The sequence below is a fragment of the Toxotes jaculatrix genome, chromosome 15, assembly GCF_017976425.1.
Source record: "Toxotes jaculatrix isolate fToxJac2 chromosome 15, fToxJac2.pri, whole genome shotgun sequence".
Taxonomy (NCBI): Eukaryota; Metazoa; Chordata; class Actinopteri; family Toxotidae; genus Toxotes; species Toxotes jaculatrix.
In genome coordinates, this window is record NC_054408.1 from 2,103,498 (window position 1) to 2,125,023 (window position 21,526).

Consider the following 21,526-nt stretch of genomic DNA (forward strand, 5'->3'; position numbering starts at 1 on the left):
AATGTTTACTCAAAGACATCAATATTTTCCTTGTAATCAGAACCAAATTACACGGTTCCTTCCAGATGCGTAACCAAGATCCTTCTACCTTTGCTAGTTACATGATTTTGTCTTGATGAGTGAGACACTGCCACAGTGACACTGAGTTGAAGACATTTACTGGATGACACCAGCAGCAAAACGCCCTTGACTTCATGCCAAAGTAGAAGAAGGGGATTTTTTTTGTCCCCCATGTTGAGAGCACCACCCTTTGTCCTTCGATGTCTTGGTCAGGTGATAACCATCTCTGCTGTCCAGCTCAGAGGTGTTATGAAGTTTCCATATACTGCTCCAACAGCAGCACTGTGCACACTGCCCACCTGGAAACCGCACCCGTTTTGTTTTTTTGTTGTTGTTTTTTTTTGTGGATACAACAAACTGAAACAACAGGAGTTAACACAAAGGTGTTTTATTGAAGTCCTCTAAAGCTATTGTGACTTTGAACTGAAACCAATCATAAAAGGCCTTTCTACAGAAAATCCTATCTGGGTTTGCATCTTTTGTTGTCCCGAAGAATCCTGCTATAGATGCAACACATGTGACTTTGATTATAAAACAAACAAAAAGCATCATGTATTTGGGTCGAGTTTTCTTCCATCTGCACACACGGATTTAATTAAGAGCCCCAAATATGATCTGAAGATTGTGAGTCATGGCGATGACCTTAAACTAAACTGGTGAAAACGAACATCAATTCAACTCCATGTCAGGGCAAAACCCCAACATGACTCACTGGTGCATGCAGACAGATACAAGACACCAAACACTCAATGATTAATAGCATAATCAAAAACACATTACAAGAAGCACATACTGCTCCGTACGTATGTAAGGTATCCACCACTGACTTCTAGCTAGCAGCTCAACGCTAATTGCAAATTTTCTTTGGCCAAACTTCTAAAGAACCAAACACAGTACTGAGACAAGACAGTCATCCTGTCAAAGAAACATCAAATTTAACTGAGTGCTAAAGAGAGTAGCTTGTAGGCCTGCTCATAGTCGCCGTTGCACTGGTCGAGGATGTCCTCTAGGAAGACATTGCTGCAGTCTGGAAAGCTGTTCATCAGTTTCATCAAGGCCCAGTCATAGTCGGGCTCCGGGTCTGGAAAACACACAGGAAAAGAAATAATCCTCATAGAGCCCCATTTCTTCATCATTGTTCCCGTAAGGCCCCCGTTGAAAGAGAGCTCTTTGATTGTCATGACGTACAGCACAGTGCACGTTTTCTCATTCTCATGCACATCAGCCGGCGGGCTTACCATCACATATTTTATTCCTTTCGTTGAGCGAGTAGAGTTTGTTTTGTTTGCACACACAGTCAGTCACCAAAGGCTTTGAGGCAGCCCCCAAAATGCTCTTTCCTCAGTTATTTGGTTAAAAATGTACGAAAAGAAAAGAGAGAAAAGTGGAATTCTTTGGTCTGCAGTCATTTCCTTCAGGCAGTTGAAAGTTCTCCTGTTTGACCATACTGACATCTTTTCCCTACAACTACCCACACCGCCCGGGATCGGACTTCTGCTAGATCTTTCTGCCACAGGCTGGTCAGAAATGCAGTCCTGGGCAACAGTGACTGACAGAGAAAAGAGGCCATCACCCAACCAGACAGAGGTTTGGCTCGGTCAGGTAGCGACATATTGGAAAGACCTGATTCGCATGCTGGTAAAATACGGACCAGGGCCGACAGCTTCAGCCTAACATGGATCGTGGATGTTGTGGGATTCTGACAAGCAGAACTGTGCCCACAACGGCAGTGCCAGGACTGACGGCTTGAAATGTTCTTGGGAATTTTAGCTCTGACCTCGGACTGGTGGAATTGCCCTGCTGTGGCTGGTGTTCAGATGGGCACTTAGACAAGAATGAAAGGCTATGGAGAGGTAGGACAAGAGCCATAGGATGGCTCGTAAGCTGAACTTTGGGCTGGGAATAAAACAAAAAAAAAACAAAACTGGAATGTGACTTTTTCTTCTCACACTACCAATTCTGAAACCTCAACTCTTGTTGTCTTTCAATACCAAGTATGGACCCAATACCAGTGCTCTCTTTTTCTCCAAATTTAAAATCTGTGTCTCTCGCTGTGAGTGGACGGATTGGACGTTAGAAACTGAGCTGGAGGCCGCGACTGAATAAATAAACTGATAGAAGAACCATTGACTTTAATACAAGCAATACCATAGAAACTGGATCGGGCACGTCATGGCTGACACACACTCTGCTTGATAAGTTCACAGAGCTGAAACATAAGATTAATTGTTTGTCATTTTCAAGCAAAAATACAAAATACAATACAAATTAACTGATTAATGGAGAAAATAAAAGACAGATAATTGATAATGAAAATAATTGTTAGCTGCAGCCCTAAAGGTCAATATCATCATCGAGTTGTTTTATTTAATCAGGTAAATCCTGTCACCTTTCATCATCTAAACACGAGCTTCATTAAATGTAGTGTGTACACAGGCAGTAGCAAGAAATGCCTCAGCTCAGTAGGTAATGAACATGACGTTCTCTGTTTCTGTTTTCTTTCTCGTGTTGTGAGTGGCAGGTATTCATAGGTGTATGGCAGCCAGTCAGATATCAAACTCTCTGTGTCAATGCAGGCCAATTATAACAGGGCGCGACTGTTCCACTTGGTGTGTCTGTTTGGCTGCAGGCCCAGAGTTGTCAGTCTACCCTGGGTTCATCGCTCCCAGAGAATTTTCTTTCCTGACTGACAGAAGCCTAATGACACAAGGTGTGTGTGTGTCAGTGTGTGTGTCAGTGTGTGTGTTAGTGCCCTGTCTGCAAACTCACACACTCAGATATGTTTGATAAAAAAAAAAAATCTGTGCCCAGAAAGAGGGGAAACTACTTTCTTACTCACACTTATACACACACACACACACACACACACACACACACACACACACACACACACACACACACACACACACACACATATTTCCCACAAACAACAAGTATCAGCAGGATTTAAATGCCAGGAGCGACAGTATCACTACGTACCACGCATAACTTCCTGCCTACATTTGTGAAGAACGTACAGTCTTTGATTTAACACAGACTAAACAGACAATCACGGTCCTCTGAGAAAGGATGAGGTGGGCAACTCCTGTCACATGGCTGATTTAGGTTTGGTTAACCAGCGTTGAGCCAGGCTAAAAAAAGGCGTGAGAAACAGTAGACAGAGCGATGTCCACACATCAGCTCTCAGCTCACCAGTTTCCTCTGTCCAGCCATGGCAGCTCTGATGTGGATCTGGGTTCAGGTGAGCAGAGGGCAGTTGTTGTCCAGCTGTTGTAGACAGCTGCTGTGTTAAATCCTCACAGGCCAAACAGGGGCGCGCTGCCTCCTGAACGCCTTCCCTCTTTGTCTCTTTCTCGCTCCCTCTGCCTCGGCCCTCGAGTCTGTCCAGAAAGGCTGAGTTCACCCTGTCAAAATATAATGAATCAAAAAACGGTTCACATAAAACTAGCTAATGTTGTACTTTATAACTTAACATGCTGGCAGGCTCCAAATGGCAGTGAGCGGGATGTGTTTGACAGTTTTTTAAACGTCCATACCCACAAAAATATAGTGAGGTCAGTAAACTGCTCACAGCCACTTAACATTCACAGACCAAGCTATTCTGGTTTTAATCCAAAAGGATGAACAAAACAAACTATTAATCTTATTGAGTACCATTTTGTCTAGCTTGTATTTAGTGCTAACGTTTCAGCATTTCCATTACGCAGAGAGTCTCAGTTTCATTTGTGCACTGATGTGGTCAGAGCTTTTATAAAATCATGTGCTTTTATGTTACAAAGTTGGAGACCCTGATTAAACTGTCAAACGTGATTAAAAAAAAAAAACTTGTAAGTGTTCATACCTCTTGTGTTCCAGCTGCACTTCTCTCACACTTTTCTCCTGTTTCTCTCTCTCACTCTGACAAAAACAGAAGATTAATCAAACCAAAGTCTGGCCACACAAAGTATAAAGGAAATGATAGCTGACACTGTAACATGCCCTTGGGAACTGAGAAAGAGCTATATAATAGTATCTTATCAGTAACTGTAAACTGTCATTATCAGGGCCTATAGTAAATACATAACTGACCTACTACACTGCTGATAAATGGAAAGTGAGGCTTACAGTACAGTAGGTTCAGTAGTAGCACAGTAGTTTCCGTGCTCTTTGACAGTTTGGTTGCGTTAGCATTAACAAGCCTGACATTCGCCAGGGGAAAAGGATGTCGAAGGCGGTTTATTCCTCTTCGGTGGCAGTAAACACAACACAGTTCCCTGATGATGACTGTGCTATAACCAGAGCTGAACAAGATATTTAGGGCTGACAAACAGTAACATTAAAAGCAACAAACAGCACGGTGTTTATAGCCATGCCAGTATGGCGGCTCTCAGTTGGTTGTTCGGTCCAAACTGAAAATATCTCAACAAATATTGGTTGGATTGTCATTTAATTTGGTTCAGTTTTTCATGTAATAACTTTTAATCTTGTGTCATCATCGGGTCAAATTTTTAATTTGTCCAATACTTTGGTTTATGACCAGATACCTGGAAAGGTTATAGCATTCCCATTAGCCTAACTCTGTGTTAGCATGCTAAATTGCTAAAAGCCTCGCTCTCATCCTTCCAGTGTATTTCTTCTACTGTAACCTTTAAGGTAACCTGTAGAGTGTTTGACCTCTAGTAGCTCCATGAAACCATTTTTAATGAGTGGGTCCCCATTTTGTTTTCATGCACATGAAGCTACAGGTACAGGCAGGTGACGCGGTCCACGTTCCTGCTAATGTTCTCGTACTGTTCCACTGATCAACAAAGAACAAAAAAATGCAGCAAAGCTTCGGGCCAAGGCAGGAGAAGAAGACTGCAAGCCAGTTATATGAATGTAAACAATGCAGGCGTTAAAATACTTGAAAATCAGCTTTGCAGATGTAACATGTAAAGCATCTTTAAGGCCACCACTGGATTTAAGGTATTTGGAGATGCTACATCGAATATGATATGACCTGTCTCAGTGAGACAGCAAATAGTAACACAAAGCAAAAGAAGGTACATGCAATAAGAAGCAAAATGACAAACAGAACGTGCAGCGCATACTGGCAGGGAGCTATAAGGACCATGTCTGCCCTGTGGGTGTGAGCAAAATAACAGGAATAACAGCAGCTGAAAAATATTCAGAACATGAAAACAGAAGGAAGCAAAGGAGGTACAAGTTCAGCGAGTTTTTCTGTCTTGTGAGGCCTCCTGTATAAAAGTTTTGATGTTAGCAGGCAAGAAGTTGTCAATCGATCTGTAGATGAGAAACCTCAAATTTCACTCAATGAAAATATCTTTTTTTCTTTTTATACACCTTCACCCACCATTACCCTCCATTCTCAGACTGTTTTCCTGCCCCAGGGGAGCTGATGGGTCAGGGAGGTGATTATTTAGGATGGCTTAGCATTAAGTCTCCCACTCTCACACAAATCACACATGTAAACACACCACACACACACACGCCCACAAATAGAGGATATGAAGGAGAGATCAATGTGTCTTATGGAGCCACTGCTGAAAGAACAACAGATCCCAGGGCCCTGGTCAGAACCACATCAAGAAGTTTGACTTTTGCTGCTCCGCAGCCGCAAGCTTTCATCTCCTAATCTGTGACGTCTAACTGAGAGCTGCACCCTGGGATAGTCTGGAGAGGAGAGGAGAGGAGAGGAGAGGAGGAAAAGGATGTAGGAAAGGAAAAGAAAGGAAAAAAATGGAAAGGAAAGAAAAAGACAGGAGACGACAAGACAAGACAAAACAAGAGGGGAGACAAGGGGTGACAGAGGACATGATGTAAGAGGTGAGGAAATGAGATTAGAGGAGGTGAGACAAAGTGATATGAGAAGGTGGGAAAGCAGGAAGAGGTGAGTCTTTGTTGCTGTCCGTTACCCTGGTATCATCCAGAGAACCCTGTCATCCATTTAGCCTGTCTGCATGTTACTGTGTGTGTGTGTCCTGTAAAACAGAGACTTCTTTATTACTGTGACTGACTGCATTCTCTTTCTTCTTACACCCAGTGGTGTAAGAAGAAAGAGAATTGAGCCTAGGTCTCTCTCTCTCTCTCTCTCTCTCTCTCTCTCCCCCTCTCTCTGGCCTGGTGAAAGATTTGCATCAGGTCTATGTGAGAAAAAGAGAAAGCGAACAAGAGAGAGAACAGAAAAGCACAACAATGAGAAAACCCCCGAAAGAAAACATTTCCTCTGTCCGCCGAGGGAGCTGTGTGTGCAGTTTTAACAGTGCTGTCAGTCACCACATACAGTAATTCGCTCACAGCAGAATACAGTGAGGAACACAGCGTGTCCTCGGGCCATTTCCTGCTCACTCTCTCCTCCTCTGGTGAAACATCACTGACAGGCTGGGTGGAGGAGCGCAGACAGCACTGTGTCTCGCTTTCCGACAGAAGCTGTCAACACTCTCTAATAAATGTATGTTTTCTGAGCTAAGGATAGCTGTAACCTCTTCACATTTAAGACATACTGATTTTAAGATTTATGGCAGCAATTACCCAAAAAAGAATGTTGACTAAGAGGAAAGTTATTTACAGTGAAGGCAAGTGGTTGCCCCCTTTGACTGAAAAGGCATGTGAGTGGCTGGTGAGGAGCTTGGGTTTCCTCCAGGTACTTTCAGTTGTACAGGTTCTTCCCATCTGTTCTGTCCTCTGCAGACTCCTCACAATCATGTCATGTTGTGTCTCAGTGTGAACTCTGGGAAGTACCTCAAACTCTGCTAGCCTTCCACTCAATCCCTCCCAGGAAAGCCGAGCAGACAAAGAGGAAGAGAGGCTGAGAAAAGAGAAAAGGAAGCAGAGAAAACAAAGGAGAGTGAAAGGAGAAGACAGACAGACAGACAGTAGGAGGCAGGGGAGAGGCACGAGGGAGGAAAAGGCAGAGGCCTCTTCCTCCGTGTATTTATACTTCCTTTTGCTCAGCTGTGAGCAGCTTGCCATACTGCTGTGTGCCCCGGCTCTGACCAGGAGGTAACTGCAGAGGGGACGGGGCCCACCCCACCCGGGATACTGGCGATACTGCTTAATACCTGTGTGTCTCTGGATAATGAAAACACCACACCCAGGAGTATTTACTCAGAAAACAGATCACAAAGGCAGATTTATAGGTGTGAATTACCACAGAGCTTCAGTCTCTGACCCCACAGCCACAGATATGAGACTGAGCACTGAACCCTGGGACCATGTGTGTGCACATACTGTGTCTACACGCTCCACTGATGCACAGACTGTGGTGTATACAAACACACACACATTATGTGGATGCTGGCTCACCCTGGATGACATGTGAGTGCCACTGCTGGATGCCTGTGGAACCGGGGCTCTCGTCTCAAACCTCTGCAGAAAATTCTCCATCGTTCTGCAGTGAATACAGTTACACAAAACATGGAAACACACACATACACATAATGAAGTAGTATTTGTGTACTCAGACACTCCACAGGCCTGGGATGCTGACAGTCCCACAAGGTTGACCAAGTTTGTTTGTCCCTCTCTGACACTGCTCTCCCCGTCCACAAGCGTCTGATCCGCTGTGCTGTCCCATTCCATCCCCTTTGTCCCATTTCTAAATGTCTTCATTGTTCCTTCAGGTTCAAAAACTGGTCTGAGGTCTCCAGTTCGTATTTATCTTGACAGGCAGCCAGACATGCTACTTGACAAACAATTTCCCTCAGAGTCAGCTATGAATAATATTCCACTAACATCTTCACTGTCAGGGTAATTCATGTAAAGTTATCTCATACGACGCTGCTGCAGAATGTGGCATGAAAACCTTGTGGAGACAGTAGTGTTTAACAAAAGATCCTATCAACGTGCCTTATCTCAATCAGTCCTGTTGCATTGATTTTGAACTTTGCTTGTTACGGCAGTGTCGGTACGGTCTGATGGTTGGTCCACAACTTTGGTCCGAACTGAAATATCTCAACAACTACTGGGTGGATTGCTGTGAAACTTTGTGCAGATGAACATGCTGCCCTCAGGATGAACTGTGACAACTTTGGTGATGCCTGGCTTTTTTTCAATCCGTCCAATCCTTTGGTTTATGACCAAATATGTGCCAAACTAAACTTTATGGAAGTGCACATCCCGTCTAAGGCCTTCCCAGGAAATCCTTTTTTTACAAAAAACAGGCGTTAGAGCTGCTTACAAGTTTGTAAAGTTAAACTAGAGGTGAACCTCATGTCGCCTGTCTTCAGGTTTCCCTTGATATTTACAACTAATAGGCTCTGTTCTTCCTTTTTCTGCCAACAGAAAGTGCAGCATGATAAAACCCAGTGATAATTATAGGTCAGCAGAGGATCAGACATTGAGCGCTTCCTTTGTAAAGGTCTACAGATTGTGTCATCTGATGCTACATCTATGACTAAGATGCATTGCATGGCAAGAACACAACACGGCACACAGAAACAACACAATACCACACAGTGACAGTGATGAGACCCAAGTGAACCTGATCCAGGGCTGACCTGAGGTGATCCTGACTGAGCTGCTCCCTCCTCCTCTGCTCCTCCTGTCGGTGCCTCTCCTCCAGGCGCTCACTCTGCAATGCATTACAGTCAACAGTCACACGACAGCCCACAAACGGATGCATGGCATGCAGCCACCATGCAGGGCCTATTTTTTCCAGCATGGATGACTGACATTTATCTCAATGATCACTGTAATAATGTGGCAATGAGTACTGGAAAGACCTGAGTTACCGGTCACAAATTCAACATACATACATTACACAGTAAGCATGGGCTGCAATAACCGCAATAATAATTACAGATTACAGTATTCTGAGCCAGTCTAATTTCAGATATTGGCAGATACTACTACATGCACATTGTTTGCAATGCTACTTGTGCATCTGATATGACAAATATGTAGCATGAACAACTGCCAATTCACATATAACAAACCAATCAATTCTTCAAGAGAATCCTATTTCTCAAAAAGCCTATAAGAGATAAGCCAAAAGGCGTATTTTCCGATATTTATGTGAAAACATTTCAATTATCCAGAAATTATCCTGTAACTTGAGTGTATTTGCTGAGTAAAGACAAACATCTTTGTGTCTGAATTTCCTTTTCACATTGAGATTATATTGTTATCATCCTGGCATCTCTGACATGTGCAGTGTGACCATGTGACAGTACAGATGCACCATTAAACAGGGGTGAACCATAGTATACTCAGTCTTTGTGGTTTGAGCACTTAATAATTCTAATTATGAAAATAAATAATTAGAAATAAAATATAAATACAATTATACGTTCAATTACATTAATAAAATTGCCATGTATCCCAAACTCTCCCAAACCGAAGTGGGTCAGGAGGGATTATTGTTTTTGCCAGTGTCTGGTTAGATCACGTCTGTAGACCACGAAGAGGCTGTTTCACATGCATCTGTTTATTTGCTGGATTACCAGGACATTCCTATGGCTTCACAGAGGTCATGGCGCAACAGGAAAAGGTCTGTGGAGAACCGCTTTGGTCTTCAGCATTAATCACCCTTCCATATTAACTGTGGCAGTCCATTAACCACTATTAGACAGAGCGGGGGCCAGACATGGAGCAGAACATGTCTGAAAACACAGTGAGGAGCTGTCTTTGGCGGCTGGAAACCCACGAGACCATTAATCAGGTAGCTGTCACTGCTTTAATGTTGGGTGTGTGAGCAAAGACTGTGCTCAGGGCCACAGGGACCTTCTACAGCTCAGGTGGATGTTTGTCTCTACTGACATCTAGAGGCTACACATATTATCGCTGAGGGAAGACAAAGTATTGCCGTGCAGTAAAATCCCAGTGTTTAAATGGGGACGCACACCTCTCTGTGTAACACAGACCAGTGCAACACCACCTTTAACTACAACCTCAATTAGAAACATATCATTGAAACAGTGTTAACTTCATAAAGGTTGATGTTATGGCAGAGCTGTTGTATTGGAGGCCATAATGCAATGCAACCGCAAGACAAGTTATCCTCTGAGTGAGTGGTGTAACTCTTTACTGGAAAACTCTCTTGCTCTTTCCACCTACACTCTCAACCAATGGCTGAGTGCAGTGCATTCCTGACACGGGACTCTGGGGTTTGTCAAAAAGCACTCTGGGATTTACAGGAAATCAGTGTGTGGACTGAAATAGAAAGAGATTAGAAGGGCTGGGGGACAGAAGAGAAGCCAAACCAGTCAATTATCACTTCATTGCAAAATACGTCCCCAAAGAGTGTTCAGTGGTATAAAAGTGTTTAATGGGTGATTTTTCTTGTATCTTTATTCTTCGTTTTCAGAGGTAATCAAAACAGATATGGAAGGAGTGATGAGTGATTCACTGAACACATTTATAAATGTTCTTGCTCAGAGGCCAAAGTACATGTTCTTGTTGTTTTAATCTTGGTCTCACCTTCTCCCTCTGTTCGGCTTTCATCTTTTGAAGCTTCTCCTCCTCTTCTTGTCTCTTCTTCCTGTCCAGCTCTTCTTGTCTCAGCTTGAAACAACAGGTTACATTAAATATTAAACTGTGATTCAGCTGTCACAGAAAGGAAAAGTGCTGACTAATGCTCTGAAATATTTTCCTGCACCTCGGACATGGTTTGTTTTAACACACCGTGTGCTTGTAATATTAGTAAAGTAGCTGTGGTAAATGTGTGTGTCAGTACCTTCTTCTGCAGTTTGGAGCAACGGAAGTCTGTAAACTGCTTCTGTCTGGCTTCAGCCTGTGTTACATTACCACCTTGATAAATTAAACAACAGATTACACCATATCAGTAAGTAAACATAATAAAGTAAGAATAATGTTATACGAATAGTTGGAGATAATTAGGGCTGACTGCACTTATTGCTCAGAGATGGATGTGATGGGTAGGGAGCATGCTCTGTGTTTACCCAGCCTCTCTGGATTCACGTGCACAGAAGTGACTCTGTGTGTCTCTTTCAATCTCTGAAGCTCCTCCTCTTCTTTTTGAGCCACTACAACAACAAAAACCTTTGTTACTTGGGGAAAAACATTTCAAACACATATGACTGTCAAAATAATACACGTAGGAGAGTTGAAAGCAGCAGCAAGAGTGTCAGCTTACTCATTTTCATCTTGCTTCGCTGAGCTGCATTAGGTGGAATCATGGTGAATCCACCTGAGCTGAGAGAAGGACATAAACACAAAGAGCTTAGTACTTAAATGGACTGTGGATACTGGAAAACTAACTCAGTGTGTCTGTAGCACCCAGTAGCAAAAAAGTTGGAGCAGAATGCTTGGTTTAGCTACTATTGTTCCAATCAGATATTTTTTGATATAATCCTATTTTGACTGATTTTATAGAGTACTTGGGCAAAGTTCTAACAGACGTTGATGGCAGGATTAAACACAGCTGCAAGTTTGTTGACCCCCTAAGTAATTTTATGGTTGGAAAAACCAGCTTATTTCTATGCTACATTTGAGTTGGGATCTTACCTTTGAATTTAAACTAAAGTTCTGGCTTTTTTGTTACAGTCGTGACCTTGTACTGAATAAATTCAAGCTTCCCCAGCTCAGGGTCACGACCCCAAGAGAAAAATCAGAGAAATAGCTTCATTTATGTTTTAAAATGTGATGAGTTGCTATAAGTTAAACTACCCATCAGGTAAAAAGCTGTTGAAGTTAACTCCACCTCCACCTGTTCCAACATTAAAATGCTGCTTACACGAACCATAAATAATAATCCTAATATGATGCTGCCTTCAAGTGAGTAGGAAAGTAAACTGCTCATGTTGGTTATCACAACATGCTTAATGCTTAGAAATGCATAATAACAGAGTACAGTAGCCAGTGTGCTGTAACTTAAGTGCATGTCTTAAAATGAATTTTATTTATTAATAGAGAGATAGATAGCAAAATTTTATTACTGTTTGAAAGTTATTAGCAAAGTTGTGTCTTTTTTTTATTTCTGGTTTGTTTATCGTTTGTGACACAAAGAGTTGGAATTTACGGGAAACAGTGAAAGCACCATTTCTGTCTCTCTTTCTAATCACAGGAAATGAAAGTGAAAGTCAACAACAGCAGTTCACCGCTAGCTAAACAAAAATATGTGTTAATACATTACATGTAACGCGCAAAAGGTAAATTCCAGTCAAGTTAGAGATGTAAAGAATAAATACTGTATTTTTGCAAATCATTAAAAAGCAACACTATGTCAAATGTCATAGTGATTTTCATCAAACATAACCTCCTTTACTTTACTTACTACTGAGGCTGTCTGTCTGTCGCTTGTGGATTTCCGCCGTCAGGAGGATTTCTGTTCAGATTATCAGCTGTTTGGTCATTTCCAGACACATTAGGTGTCAGGGGAGTGTCCCTCCTGGAGTTCAGGTGGTTTCTCTGGTGGTGATTAGGATCCATACTTCAGACACTGACAGGCTCAGAGGAAGAAGCTAGGCTGTGCAGTCTTGTTGTTGATCTAATCTCAGTGCTGGTTTTCTTTTACATGGACACTACAGTCAGGGCACATGAGTCATCTTCTGCCAGATGCATAATTATTCTACCATGAAACCGAGTGGGAGATTTTAATGCAATAGCTCCATCTGCTGGAAAAACAGAAAAAACGGGAAAATTTGCTGTTGTTGTTGTCATGGTCACACAATACAGTGTAATATTGTGGGGTTTTGGATTGTTGGTAAAGTAATGTTAGTGTTACCTTGAGCTCTAGGATATTATAATGGGTGGTTTCATTATTTTCTGATGTTTTAAAGACAAAATTATTAATAAAAAAAACTCAGATTAATTATAATTATCTTTAGCTTCAGGTCTAATACTTTGTGTCTTTTGCTGTTATATGTGTTTTGTTGTTTGTATCATCATTGATTTTACATTTTGTGTGGTGCTGTTCTGTTTGCATTTCATTGTTGACTTTTGCGTTCTGTAAAAGCCCAAACTGAAAACTAAAATAGGATATTAATGCTGACATTGGTTCACACTGTGTACTTGTCCCTACACAAAGAAACATGAAAGAAATAATGAACAGTTACATGTAGGATTATTGTACAGCGTACAGATTTAGTCTTTAACGTAGTTGCTATTCTCAGACTAATTTATTTCTGTTTTTTGAATGGCTTTGAAAAGTGTCCAAACCTCACTGTTTTATTTTAGAAAATCACTGGTGTTAAAAGGTGTGAAAGCGTAAGAAGACGAGGTTTGATTAAAGTCTTGTCTTAGTCCAAAAAGACCTTTTTAAGAATACAGGAGTAAAACTTCGGCTTCTTTTCTGTTTGGCTAATCGCTAATGTCGCTGACCGACTTAGTGCTCCAATCATACCATTGGTCAGCCGAATACCGCGTGACTGAGGGATGGCGTTATACCATTGGTCTGCTACCCGGGGCTCGGAGTGTCCCCATTGGCTGTTGCTCTTACAAATTGAATTGGCGCGAACAGTTTCGACTGCGTCATGGCGGCGTTGTTTACATGCAGCGTTGGCAATTTATCGCCTTTGTCTCTAGATTTACCTACTTTTCAGACTGTTTGGCGACTTTTTAACAAGAAAAAAAAAATGTTGTGCAACTTATCGTAGAAGTATGGCCCCACGAGACCGAGGTCGTGCTCTCTCTCTGCAGCCTCACCTCTCTGACCGCAGGGCGGCTGACACACACGTGAATGAGCTTCTTTCTTTCTAACTTATCATTTTACGACCTTATCATTTAACCCGAAGGCAAAAGTAATTGAGCAGTGCTCAAAGAATGGCGCCCATGTATCTTCAAAAACCCCATTTATTATGAGTTATTACATGAGGAATGAACAAACCAACACAGAATTTGATGAAGATATTGTGGCAGGATATGTGCTGATGACAAACTTAACAGACATGCACACACACAAAGGAAGGACAAATAAATACACTTCTTTATCGATGGTGTCTAGTAATGTTAATATGAGTACAAAATCTAAAATCATGTACTGTAGTCTGTTTACCATATATTTAAGTAAGAGTCTGAACCCTTGTTTGATTGCTATAAATGACTGAAAAGTCAGTCCTTATGTGTTTCATGATTCATAACAGTAAAATGTCATGGTATGCATGGTCTCTCCTACCATGCTGAGAGGTTTCATTAGTGAAATACAGGCTGACAGTGCTAATGCAGTGGCAGTAGTACATATGATGTTGCCTGAGGTATGGTTAAAACATTACAAGACGTAGGAGATGACAAGAATCAACCGATGACTTTGACACAAAATGAATAAGGCAGTGAGGGTCTAAAGTCTCTGCTTCAGACTGACTCTGTCCCCTGTCTGGCACAGATCACCAACAAATACCGACACACACATACCACCCTCACATCAGGGGACCTAGTGCAAATTAGGGTAAACAAGGTCACTGAGCCATCGGGTCATCTGACGAGTGTCATCCCTGGACACAGTTAATGTTTGAGTTGTCTCTTCACTGTCACAAGTATGGCTTTTTGTCTACTAGTGATGCATTAACAGGAATGTTGGCCTACACTGATCACAAGCCTCCATTCCTCTTTCTTGGACAAGGCACCCAGCTTGATCAGAACCCCAAGTTTGGGAAGGACTTGATCTCCCGGAGCCCTGGGCACACTCGTCCCTGCTTCAGTGTTAATTCCAGTAGGTGTGTAGATGTCTCTGTGTGCATGAGCGTGTGTTTGAATGGGTTTGTGTTTGTGTTTATCTGCAGAGGCCGGGAGGTGAGATCACAGTTTGGGCTGGCTGGATAGCTTAATCTTCAGGTTTTCTGCCAACTTATCCAGGAACTCAAAGGTGTTTAAGTAGTCCGCACGTGTCACACTGCAAACAGAAGAAGAGAAAGTTTGACTTTACTTTGGAAGGTACTGACTGTAGTTTTACCGGGCAAGTGCGGCTTATTTTGGGATCGTTGAGGCTATAGTTGCTATCTTGTTTGCATATCAGTGTTACACCAGTAAACTGGTTTAGTGAAGATGTTTATGTGAACACTGTAGCACCTAATGAAGAAACATAAACTGAGCTTTAGATTATGAAGCGACTCACTTTGGCAGTCCTTTGATGCAGATAGCCAGATCTTTGGTCATGAAACCAGCCTCAATGGTCTCGATGCAAACGGCCTCCAGTGCCTCAGAGAACACACGCAGCTCAGCATTGCTGTCCAGCTTCGCCCGGTGGAGCAGGCCCCGCGTCCATGCAAAGATGGAGGCTGTAGAAAACCCATGCACAGTATAAGTACATGCTTTTGTGAACTGATCCTTATGTATTACATCCAATGCAAGATATGTAATATACATAAAGATTATGTTAACAAAACCGTTGTTTTTTGGGGATATGTTTGGCTAGTTGCTGAACGCCCGGGTATATTCAATGTTCTCCTACCTATGGGATTGGTGGAGGTCTCTTTTCCCTGCTGGTGTTGTCTGTAGTGGCGGGTCACTGTGCCGTGGGCAGCCTCAGACTCCACTGTGCGTCCATCAGGACAGATCAGCACACTGGTCATCATACCCAGGGAGCCGTAGCCTGAAACAGAGCCACACAAAATCACATTAACATGAGGAAAAGACAATGGTCTTTTGCAGGAGTCACATTATTGAGAAAGTTTCTACACAGCTCTTCACATATCCAACCTTGTGCCACAGAATCAGACTGTACATCTCCATCGTAGTTCTTGCAGGCCCAAATGAAGCCTCCCTCAGATTTCATGGCCTGGGCCACCATGTCATCTATCAGACGGTGCTCGTACCAGATGCCTTTGGCCTCAAACTGAGCACGGTATTCCCTGGGATACACAACAGGGTGGAAAATACTTCATCTACATCTGGCCAAGTGTGTACTTGCAGTGGTGTGGAGGGGCAGAAGGTCAATCTGTGACTGTGGGTGTTTGTCCTTACTTCTCGTAGATCTCCTGGAAGAGGTCCTTGAAGCGGCCGTCGTACTTCTTCAGGATGGTGTTCTTGGTGCTGAGGTAGAGGGGCCAGCCTTTGGACAGAGCCATCTGGAAGGAGCTGTGGGCAAAGTCCCTGATGGACTTATCTGTATTATACATCCCCAAGGCTACACCCCCTGTGCCTGGACAGACATACGGACACAAACATATAAAGTATGGTACATTCACACACACTGTGCAATAGCATCACATACAGAGGCACGAACAGAGTGTCCAAAACTTTGTTTGTGTGGGCGTGTTCATTATTTTGGTTGCAGTATAGTATATTTCTTTCTAACTTGGGCAAACACTGAGGAAGGCCTGAAAAGAAATCTCTGTTACCAGTTATTACTCAACCTTTAAAAATCTATTTCAGTTCGCTCGGAGTTTGGTTTACAGCGATAAAACCAGAACACAGCAGAAACACACAGATAAGCCACAATGTGACGATGTGAACACAATGGAAAATGTGCTTGTTAAAGCTTTTCAGTTATGCCAGTCCATTTAGTTCTATTGACTGACACTCCATTACACATTTTTTATTTAAGACTTATGTGAGTATATTTATGATACCAAAGGTGTACTGTCACAGGTTTGACACGTGGTACAGTGTTTGAACCATGACTGTGTCCTTACCCTCAAACTCATGAACAACAAATTTAACTGGCTCTCCGTTTGTGGGTGTGTAGGTCATCTCCACTTTCCCAGGCCCAGGCACCACAAAGTCTGTGGCTTTGTACTGTGGGGAGCACAGTGACAAAGACAAAAGGTAAATACAAAACAACGCAGATGATACAGTATGAACTCTGTCTGATAAAATGGCCACAACAGCCATAAACTCCTCAGCAGGACTATGTAATATGCATAACGCTGACATTCAGGGGATTTTATGTAACTAGCAGCCTTATGACTCTTCACCTGAATTTCTCTCCTCTGAGGCGTGAACCGTTGACTTTGGCACAGCGCCCACAAGCTAACTCATGATTTTGTTGTGCGACATTGCTGCAGCTTTTCTAGGCAGGAGGGGCAGTGCATTGTGGTCCAAAGGACAGCTGAGGAAACATAATCATTGACGGAGTCTCTCCTGACAACCCTCACTATGCTCATACATGAGTTTGACAGAGAGAGTAGACAGTTTGTCACAGAGGTTTCCTGGAAATTATACGTCTCAGCTTCAGTAATAACAGCCGTTTTGTCAGATAATAAGGAACTTGGTGTAAGTTTCTTTGTACATGGAAAATGACTGTCTCTTAATTTCTATATTTTTTTGGATGTATTCCTGCATTTCAGTTCCATTCAGACCAGGTTTAATTCAACCTCACATGTAGGACTGATCCCCAGGTTAGAGCAGAGTAATTAAACTGCAGGTCATGTTTATGTTTACCTGTAAACATTTGTGTTCAGCTTCTATCTAATGAAACATAATCAATAATACAATCTCAGCCTTTCTGACATGATACTATACAGCACAAATAAGAACAGCTAATGAAGCCTCACTGTACTATATTTTAGCAGTTTACACAGAGATTTCATCTGAGTGAACACCTCACTCAGTCTTTTCAGTATGATGAAAACAGCTGAAAACATTGTAAACACTTTTTACACTAGCAGACTTTATCTGCAGCGGATGTTTTGTAAAGCAGCGGGGTACCTGGTCTCCGTGGGCGTGCCTGCCAATGATGATGGGTTTGACCCAGCCGGGCACCAGGCGGGGGATGTTCTTACAGATGATGGCCTCTCTGAACACTGTGCCTCCCAGGATGTTACGAATGGTCCCGTTGGGCGAGCGCCACATCTGCTTCAGCTTGAACTCCTCCACCCGCTTCTCATCTGGCGTGATGGTGGCGCACTTGATGCCCACGTTGTAACGCCGGACTGCCTCCGCTGCCTCAACCGTCACCCGGTCGTCTGTAGCATCTCGGTTCTCCATACCGAGGTCATAGCTTTGCAGGAGAAGACAGAGAGAGCAATTTGAGATGAGAGTAAACAGAGACCATTTATAATGTCAGCAGCAGAGGCATGGGACACCATAAACAAACGCAGTCTGTTTCAAGAAGAGAAGCGATTATTTACACCTCAGCAGCGCTGGGCGACAAACTAATGAAGCATTAAAAGTGATTTTCAGTTGGCTAGAAGCAAGGCGCTGAATGTTAAAGCACAATGGCTGTGATGTGAACCATAATCACTCTGTCAAAGGACACAAATGACGTTAATGAGTGGTGAAAGAGAGTGTGAGCTTGTATCCTGCTTGAGGAATAACTCAAATTGCTGCCAGGGATTCATTCATTCACTCCAAATCTTGGCTAATTATATTTCTTAGAAGACCTGAAACTGTGTTTGCATCAAGAACAGCCATTAACCTCCTGCCCCACTTCCTTCGCAGCACTGAAACTGTGCTCACTCTCGTCCTGTTCCTGGATGACTGTCAAAATAAGTGGAGAGGTCGCTCCACTAGTAAAACTCAAGGAAACTCACAGCTTCAAAACAAACCAGTGAGAGGAGGAAGTTTATTTCACCTAAAAACTAGACTAAGATCAATGTGTTTATCAATCCCTTAAAGCACCAGCCTATCTACTTTGTTGTGCACCCAGTAGCTTTGAAAGCTGCCACGACCTTTTACCCACTTTCCTCCTCCCCTTCCCCCGAAAGCCAGAAACACTAGGCCACAACAATACGATACATACCACTGAGGACAGAGAGGCAAACCTGGAAAGCTTTAAACACACAGGTTCAGGTCGAACAAGAATCCTGTCCTGATCTGTTCTTGTCTATCTGATTGTGAAGTTGTGTGTCTCTTCATCTTGTGTCACATATTCAACAACTTCATGCAAATCTTGGACACTTTCAGCTAAAAAACCTGAACCTGAAGTAATGCACACACATGATGCAGCTTACCCTTTAAGCTGCGTCTGTAAGAACCCACAACTGATTTCAAAGTTAAAAATGAGCCGTTTCTGTTCTACAAAATGTCCTGAGGACGTCTGAACGCTGAGCGAATGTTGTTTGATTTTCAAGAGACCTCTATCTGTGCCAAACCACCTTATTGAGAAACTGTTATTTCAACAGAGTAATTAAATGTGTACTACTGAGACCTGTTGCACAATAAATCATTAACGTTTACAATACAATACAATACAATGCACTGGAAAATATCTATCAAACCTAGCTGAATAAAAGGCGATTCCTTATTAGGGATGGGAAGATCAGTGCTTTGGACTTCACATGCAAGTTAATATAAATCACATACAACTCAGAACAAAGTCCATGCAAGAGATAAGGAGAGGAGTGAGGTCAAAGGAAGAACTGGATTCTCCTGTCAATAAACTGCCTGTAATTAAACCGATTGAACTATTGATCAGACAAATCTAGCACAACTCTACACTGTACCTACAGTTTTGTAGCTGAGCTAATGACAGCCTAAGCAGAAACTGTTTGTCAGAGATGAGGATCAAGATAGACTCTTATAACAAACCCACATACCTTTTCATTGGGTGCTAATCAGATATTCTCATCAGTGTATTTGTTGCTTTCTACAGTGAGAACCAAGTATAAACAAGGCAAACCAGAAATCCCAGTACTCCAGGAACTAGATTTTCTTTTTATTTGTTCTTTTTAGGAGCACTAGTTCCCACAGTCCACCCTTCCTTCATATAAAAAGGACTGTATTAAACATTCAGTTTACAGAATGTATATCTGGGCCCTCCACACCCTGAGGGTTTATACTGAGGTGTCTTCACCTGTGCAGGTCGAGCTCCAGGTAGGGGAAGACAAGCTTCTCCTTAATGAGCTCCCAGATGACCCGAGTCATTTCATCTCCCTGCATCTCCACCACAGAGCCTGCCTTGATCTTCTGAGACATCTTAGAGCCTGGTGGTAGATAAAGAGGACACACAACACTGAAAAAGAAATAAATCAAAGAGACACAAAAAGACAGAGGCAGCAGCTGCAGTATTTTATTAAGCTAAAACACTTTACTATGTGATTTCACTGTGAAATTAAGTAACTTTCTTTTACTGTTGGTCAGACAAAAAAAGGCTGAAGTAGTAGGGCAGTAACTAATGATTATTAAATCATTTCCACAATTCATCCATTAATAGTTGGAGAAACTGTGGAGAACCTGGAACACTGTGCAGGAAAATAACTGTCAGATTAATCAATAATAAAAAAGCCCTGTCTCTGATCCCACAGGGGAAATGTTCCTCTGTGCGTAACACTACAGTTTCCTCCATGAATGAATTCATTCAAAAACATGAGCCAGGAGTATCCAGAGCAGTGACTCAGCATTTGTTCCTGCTTATCAGTTCCACTTTATTCTTCAGTGTGAGTCCCTGAAAGTGAGCCGAACAACCCAACCCTGCAGTTTTGATTGAGAAATAAGAGCCTACCCAAAGTTCACTGCTGTTTCTTTCTTTTAAAAACATACAGCGACATTTCATGTTTGCATTCATGCGCAGCCGATTGCTGGGGTTTGACAACGGTTTCTCAACATGCAGATTTCTGCTCCTCTGAAGGCGAAATTAGCGGATGTGCACAGAAGTTACATAAGTCTGCAGAACGGCTGATCATCGCACGATGGGGAGGAGACTCCTGAGGCAGACAGGCAGCCAGTCCACAGCAGGAATACCATGCAATGCAGTTTTTTTTCTTTTTAAATAAATATACTATTAAGCAACAGAAGCATGAAAACAGGGAGGACTTATGGGCCTTCATCATCTCATTATGCCGTGCTGCCTTCTACACGACTCCATTTCAATAAAGACGCCCAAACCTGACATTAGGTTAAACACATTTACTTGTATATAAAACAGAAATCGCTTCGGTTTTACTTTATCTAATCTCATCGGCCTGTTTCTGTTCTGACAGCGATCCAAACCAACGTAGCAGGAAAACGGGGAGACTCGGATAGAGGCGAGCCCGTATCACTTCCCTGTCCGTCGCCGCTACTTCGCTCTACTGGAAGAACAGTTTCATCAAACGTTTCATACCTTATTCAGTTCACACGTCCACGACTCAAACAGCGACGAGATGAGGAGGAGGAGGAGGAGGAGGAGTGATGTGCTGAACCGTTCCACAGGTTAACTGAGCTGAGGGCGGCTCTGATGACTGGAGGAGCGGCTGCAGGTAGGTACCCGGCCGGCTTCCTCCCCTGCGAGATCATGGACAAGATATTAACCAATCAGAGCAGACGTACAAACCTAACAGCCAATCAGATTCGCCCACACAGCAGGAAAGGCGGGATCTGACCGGGTGGGGTCTGCGAAACGTCACAGAGAACGGACTTAAAATCTGATTGGACGCCGTCCCTGTCCACTCTACTTCAGCTCACAGCTTTATGTTGTACTTAATGTTTTTAGTTTAAATAAAGACAGAAAGAATCACAAACGATGTGTCTGTGTTGCATCTCTTTGTGATTGTTTTGTTTGTCTTCTGGACTAATGAAAGAAAATACAATGTAAAATAATAAAATATATGTTTTTATGTAAATATCGCCTACGCCAGAGCATCAGTGCTTAAACTTGTAAAGGCATCTTCTGCAACAGCTTATTGGGAGTTGTTGGAAGTTGGAATTTCCCACATAAATATTTCCATTATTA

The 21,526-nt window shown here is 42.6% G+C and overlaps 2 protein-coding genes across 4 annotated transcripts; both read right to left on the bottom strand.

Annotated features, from left to right (window-relative positions):
- Positions 1 to 344: 344 nt before the first annotated feature.
- epsti1 (epithelial stromal interaction 1) lies at positions 345 to 12,546 on the bottom strand. Of its 2 annotated transcripts, XM_041057648.1 has the most exons (10): positions 12,275 to 12,546; positions 11,135 to 11,193; positions 10,941 to 11,024; positions 10,715 to 10,788; positions 10,459 to 10,542; positions 8,538 to 8,611; positions 7,345 to 7,429; positions 3,902 to 3,957; positions 3,253 to 3,464; positions 345 to 1,141 (listed from the first exon to the last, which is right to left on the bottom strand). In XM_041057648.1, exons 1-10 carry the CDS (start codon positions 12,427 to 12,429, stop codon positions 996 to 998), a joined length of 1,029 nt encoding a protein of 342 aa, XP_040913582.1. In that variant the 5' UTR covers positions 12,430 to 12,546; the 3' UTR covers positions 345 to 995. The 2 variants fall into 2 exon arrangements, with proteins under 2 accessions (XP_040913582.1, XP_040913581.1); XM_041057647.1 differs by lacking the exons at positions 345 to 1,141; positions 3,253 to 3,464; positions 3,902 to 3,957 and adding an exon at positions 6,151 to 7,110.
- A 1,227-nt stretch (positions 12,547 to 13,773) lies between these two features.
- idh1 (isocitrate dehydrogenase (NADP(+)) 1) lies at positions 13,774 to 21,073 on the bottom strand. Of its 2 annotated transcripts, none has more exons than XM_041057458.1 (9): positions 20,918 to 21,073; positions 19,670 to 19,799; positions 17,584 to 17,875; positions 16,569 to 16,671; positions 15,898 to 16,075; positions 15,634 to 15,785; positions 15,386 to 15,526; positions 15,050 to 15,212; positions 13,774 to 14,827 (listed from the first exon to the last, which is right to left on the bottom strand). In XM_041057458.1, the coding sequence occupies exons 2-9, from the start codon at positions 19,789 to 19,791 to the stop codon at positions 14,734 to 14,736; spliced, it is 1,245 nt and encodes a 414-aa protein (XP_040913392.1). In that variant the 5' UTR covers positions 19,792 to 19,799; positions 20,918 to 21,073; the 3' UTR covers positions 13,774 to 14,733. The 2 variants fall into 2 exon arrangements, with proteins under 2 accessions (XP_040913392.1, XP_040913393.1); XM_041057459.1 differs by having other exon boundaries at positions 19,670 to 19,828; positions 20,918 to 21,068.
- Between the last annotated feature and the right edge of the window lie 453 nt (positions 21,074 to 21,526).

What these genes read in the sequence shown, in the direction of transcription:
- epsti1 (XM_041057647.1), bottom strand. Translation starts at nt 12,429, where the DNA reads ATGGATCCTAATCACCACCAGAGAAACCACCTGAACTCCAGGAGGGAC. An exon ending in ACAGACAGACAGCCTCAGTA is followed by an intron (nt 11,194 to 12,274) that starts GTAAGTAAAGTA and finishes TCCTTCTCTCAG; the next exon opens with CTCAGGTGGATTCACCATGA. An exon ending in GCACTCACATGTCATCCAGG is followed by an intron (nt 7,111 to 7,344) that starts GTGAGCCAGCAT and finishes TTCATTATCCAG; the next exon opens with AGACACACAGGTATTAAGCA.
- idh1 (XM_041057458.1), bottom strand. Translation starts at nt 19,791, where the DNA reads ATGTCTCAGAAGATCAAGGCAGGCTCTGTGGTGGAGATGCAGGGAGAT. An exon ending in CTGGAGCTCGACCTGCACAG is followed by an intron (nt 17,876 to 19,669) that starts GTGAAGACACCT and finishes TCTCCTGCAAAG; the next exon opens with CTATGACCTCGGTATGGAGA. An exon ending in TGCATCAAAGGACTGCCAAA is followed by an intron (nt 14,828 to 15,049) that starts GTGAGTCGCTTC and finishes TTCTGTTTGCAG; the next exon opens with TGTGACACGTGCGGACTACT.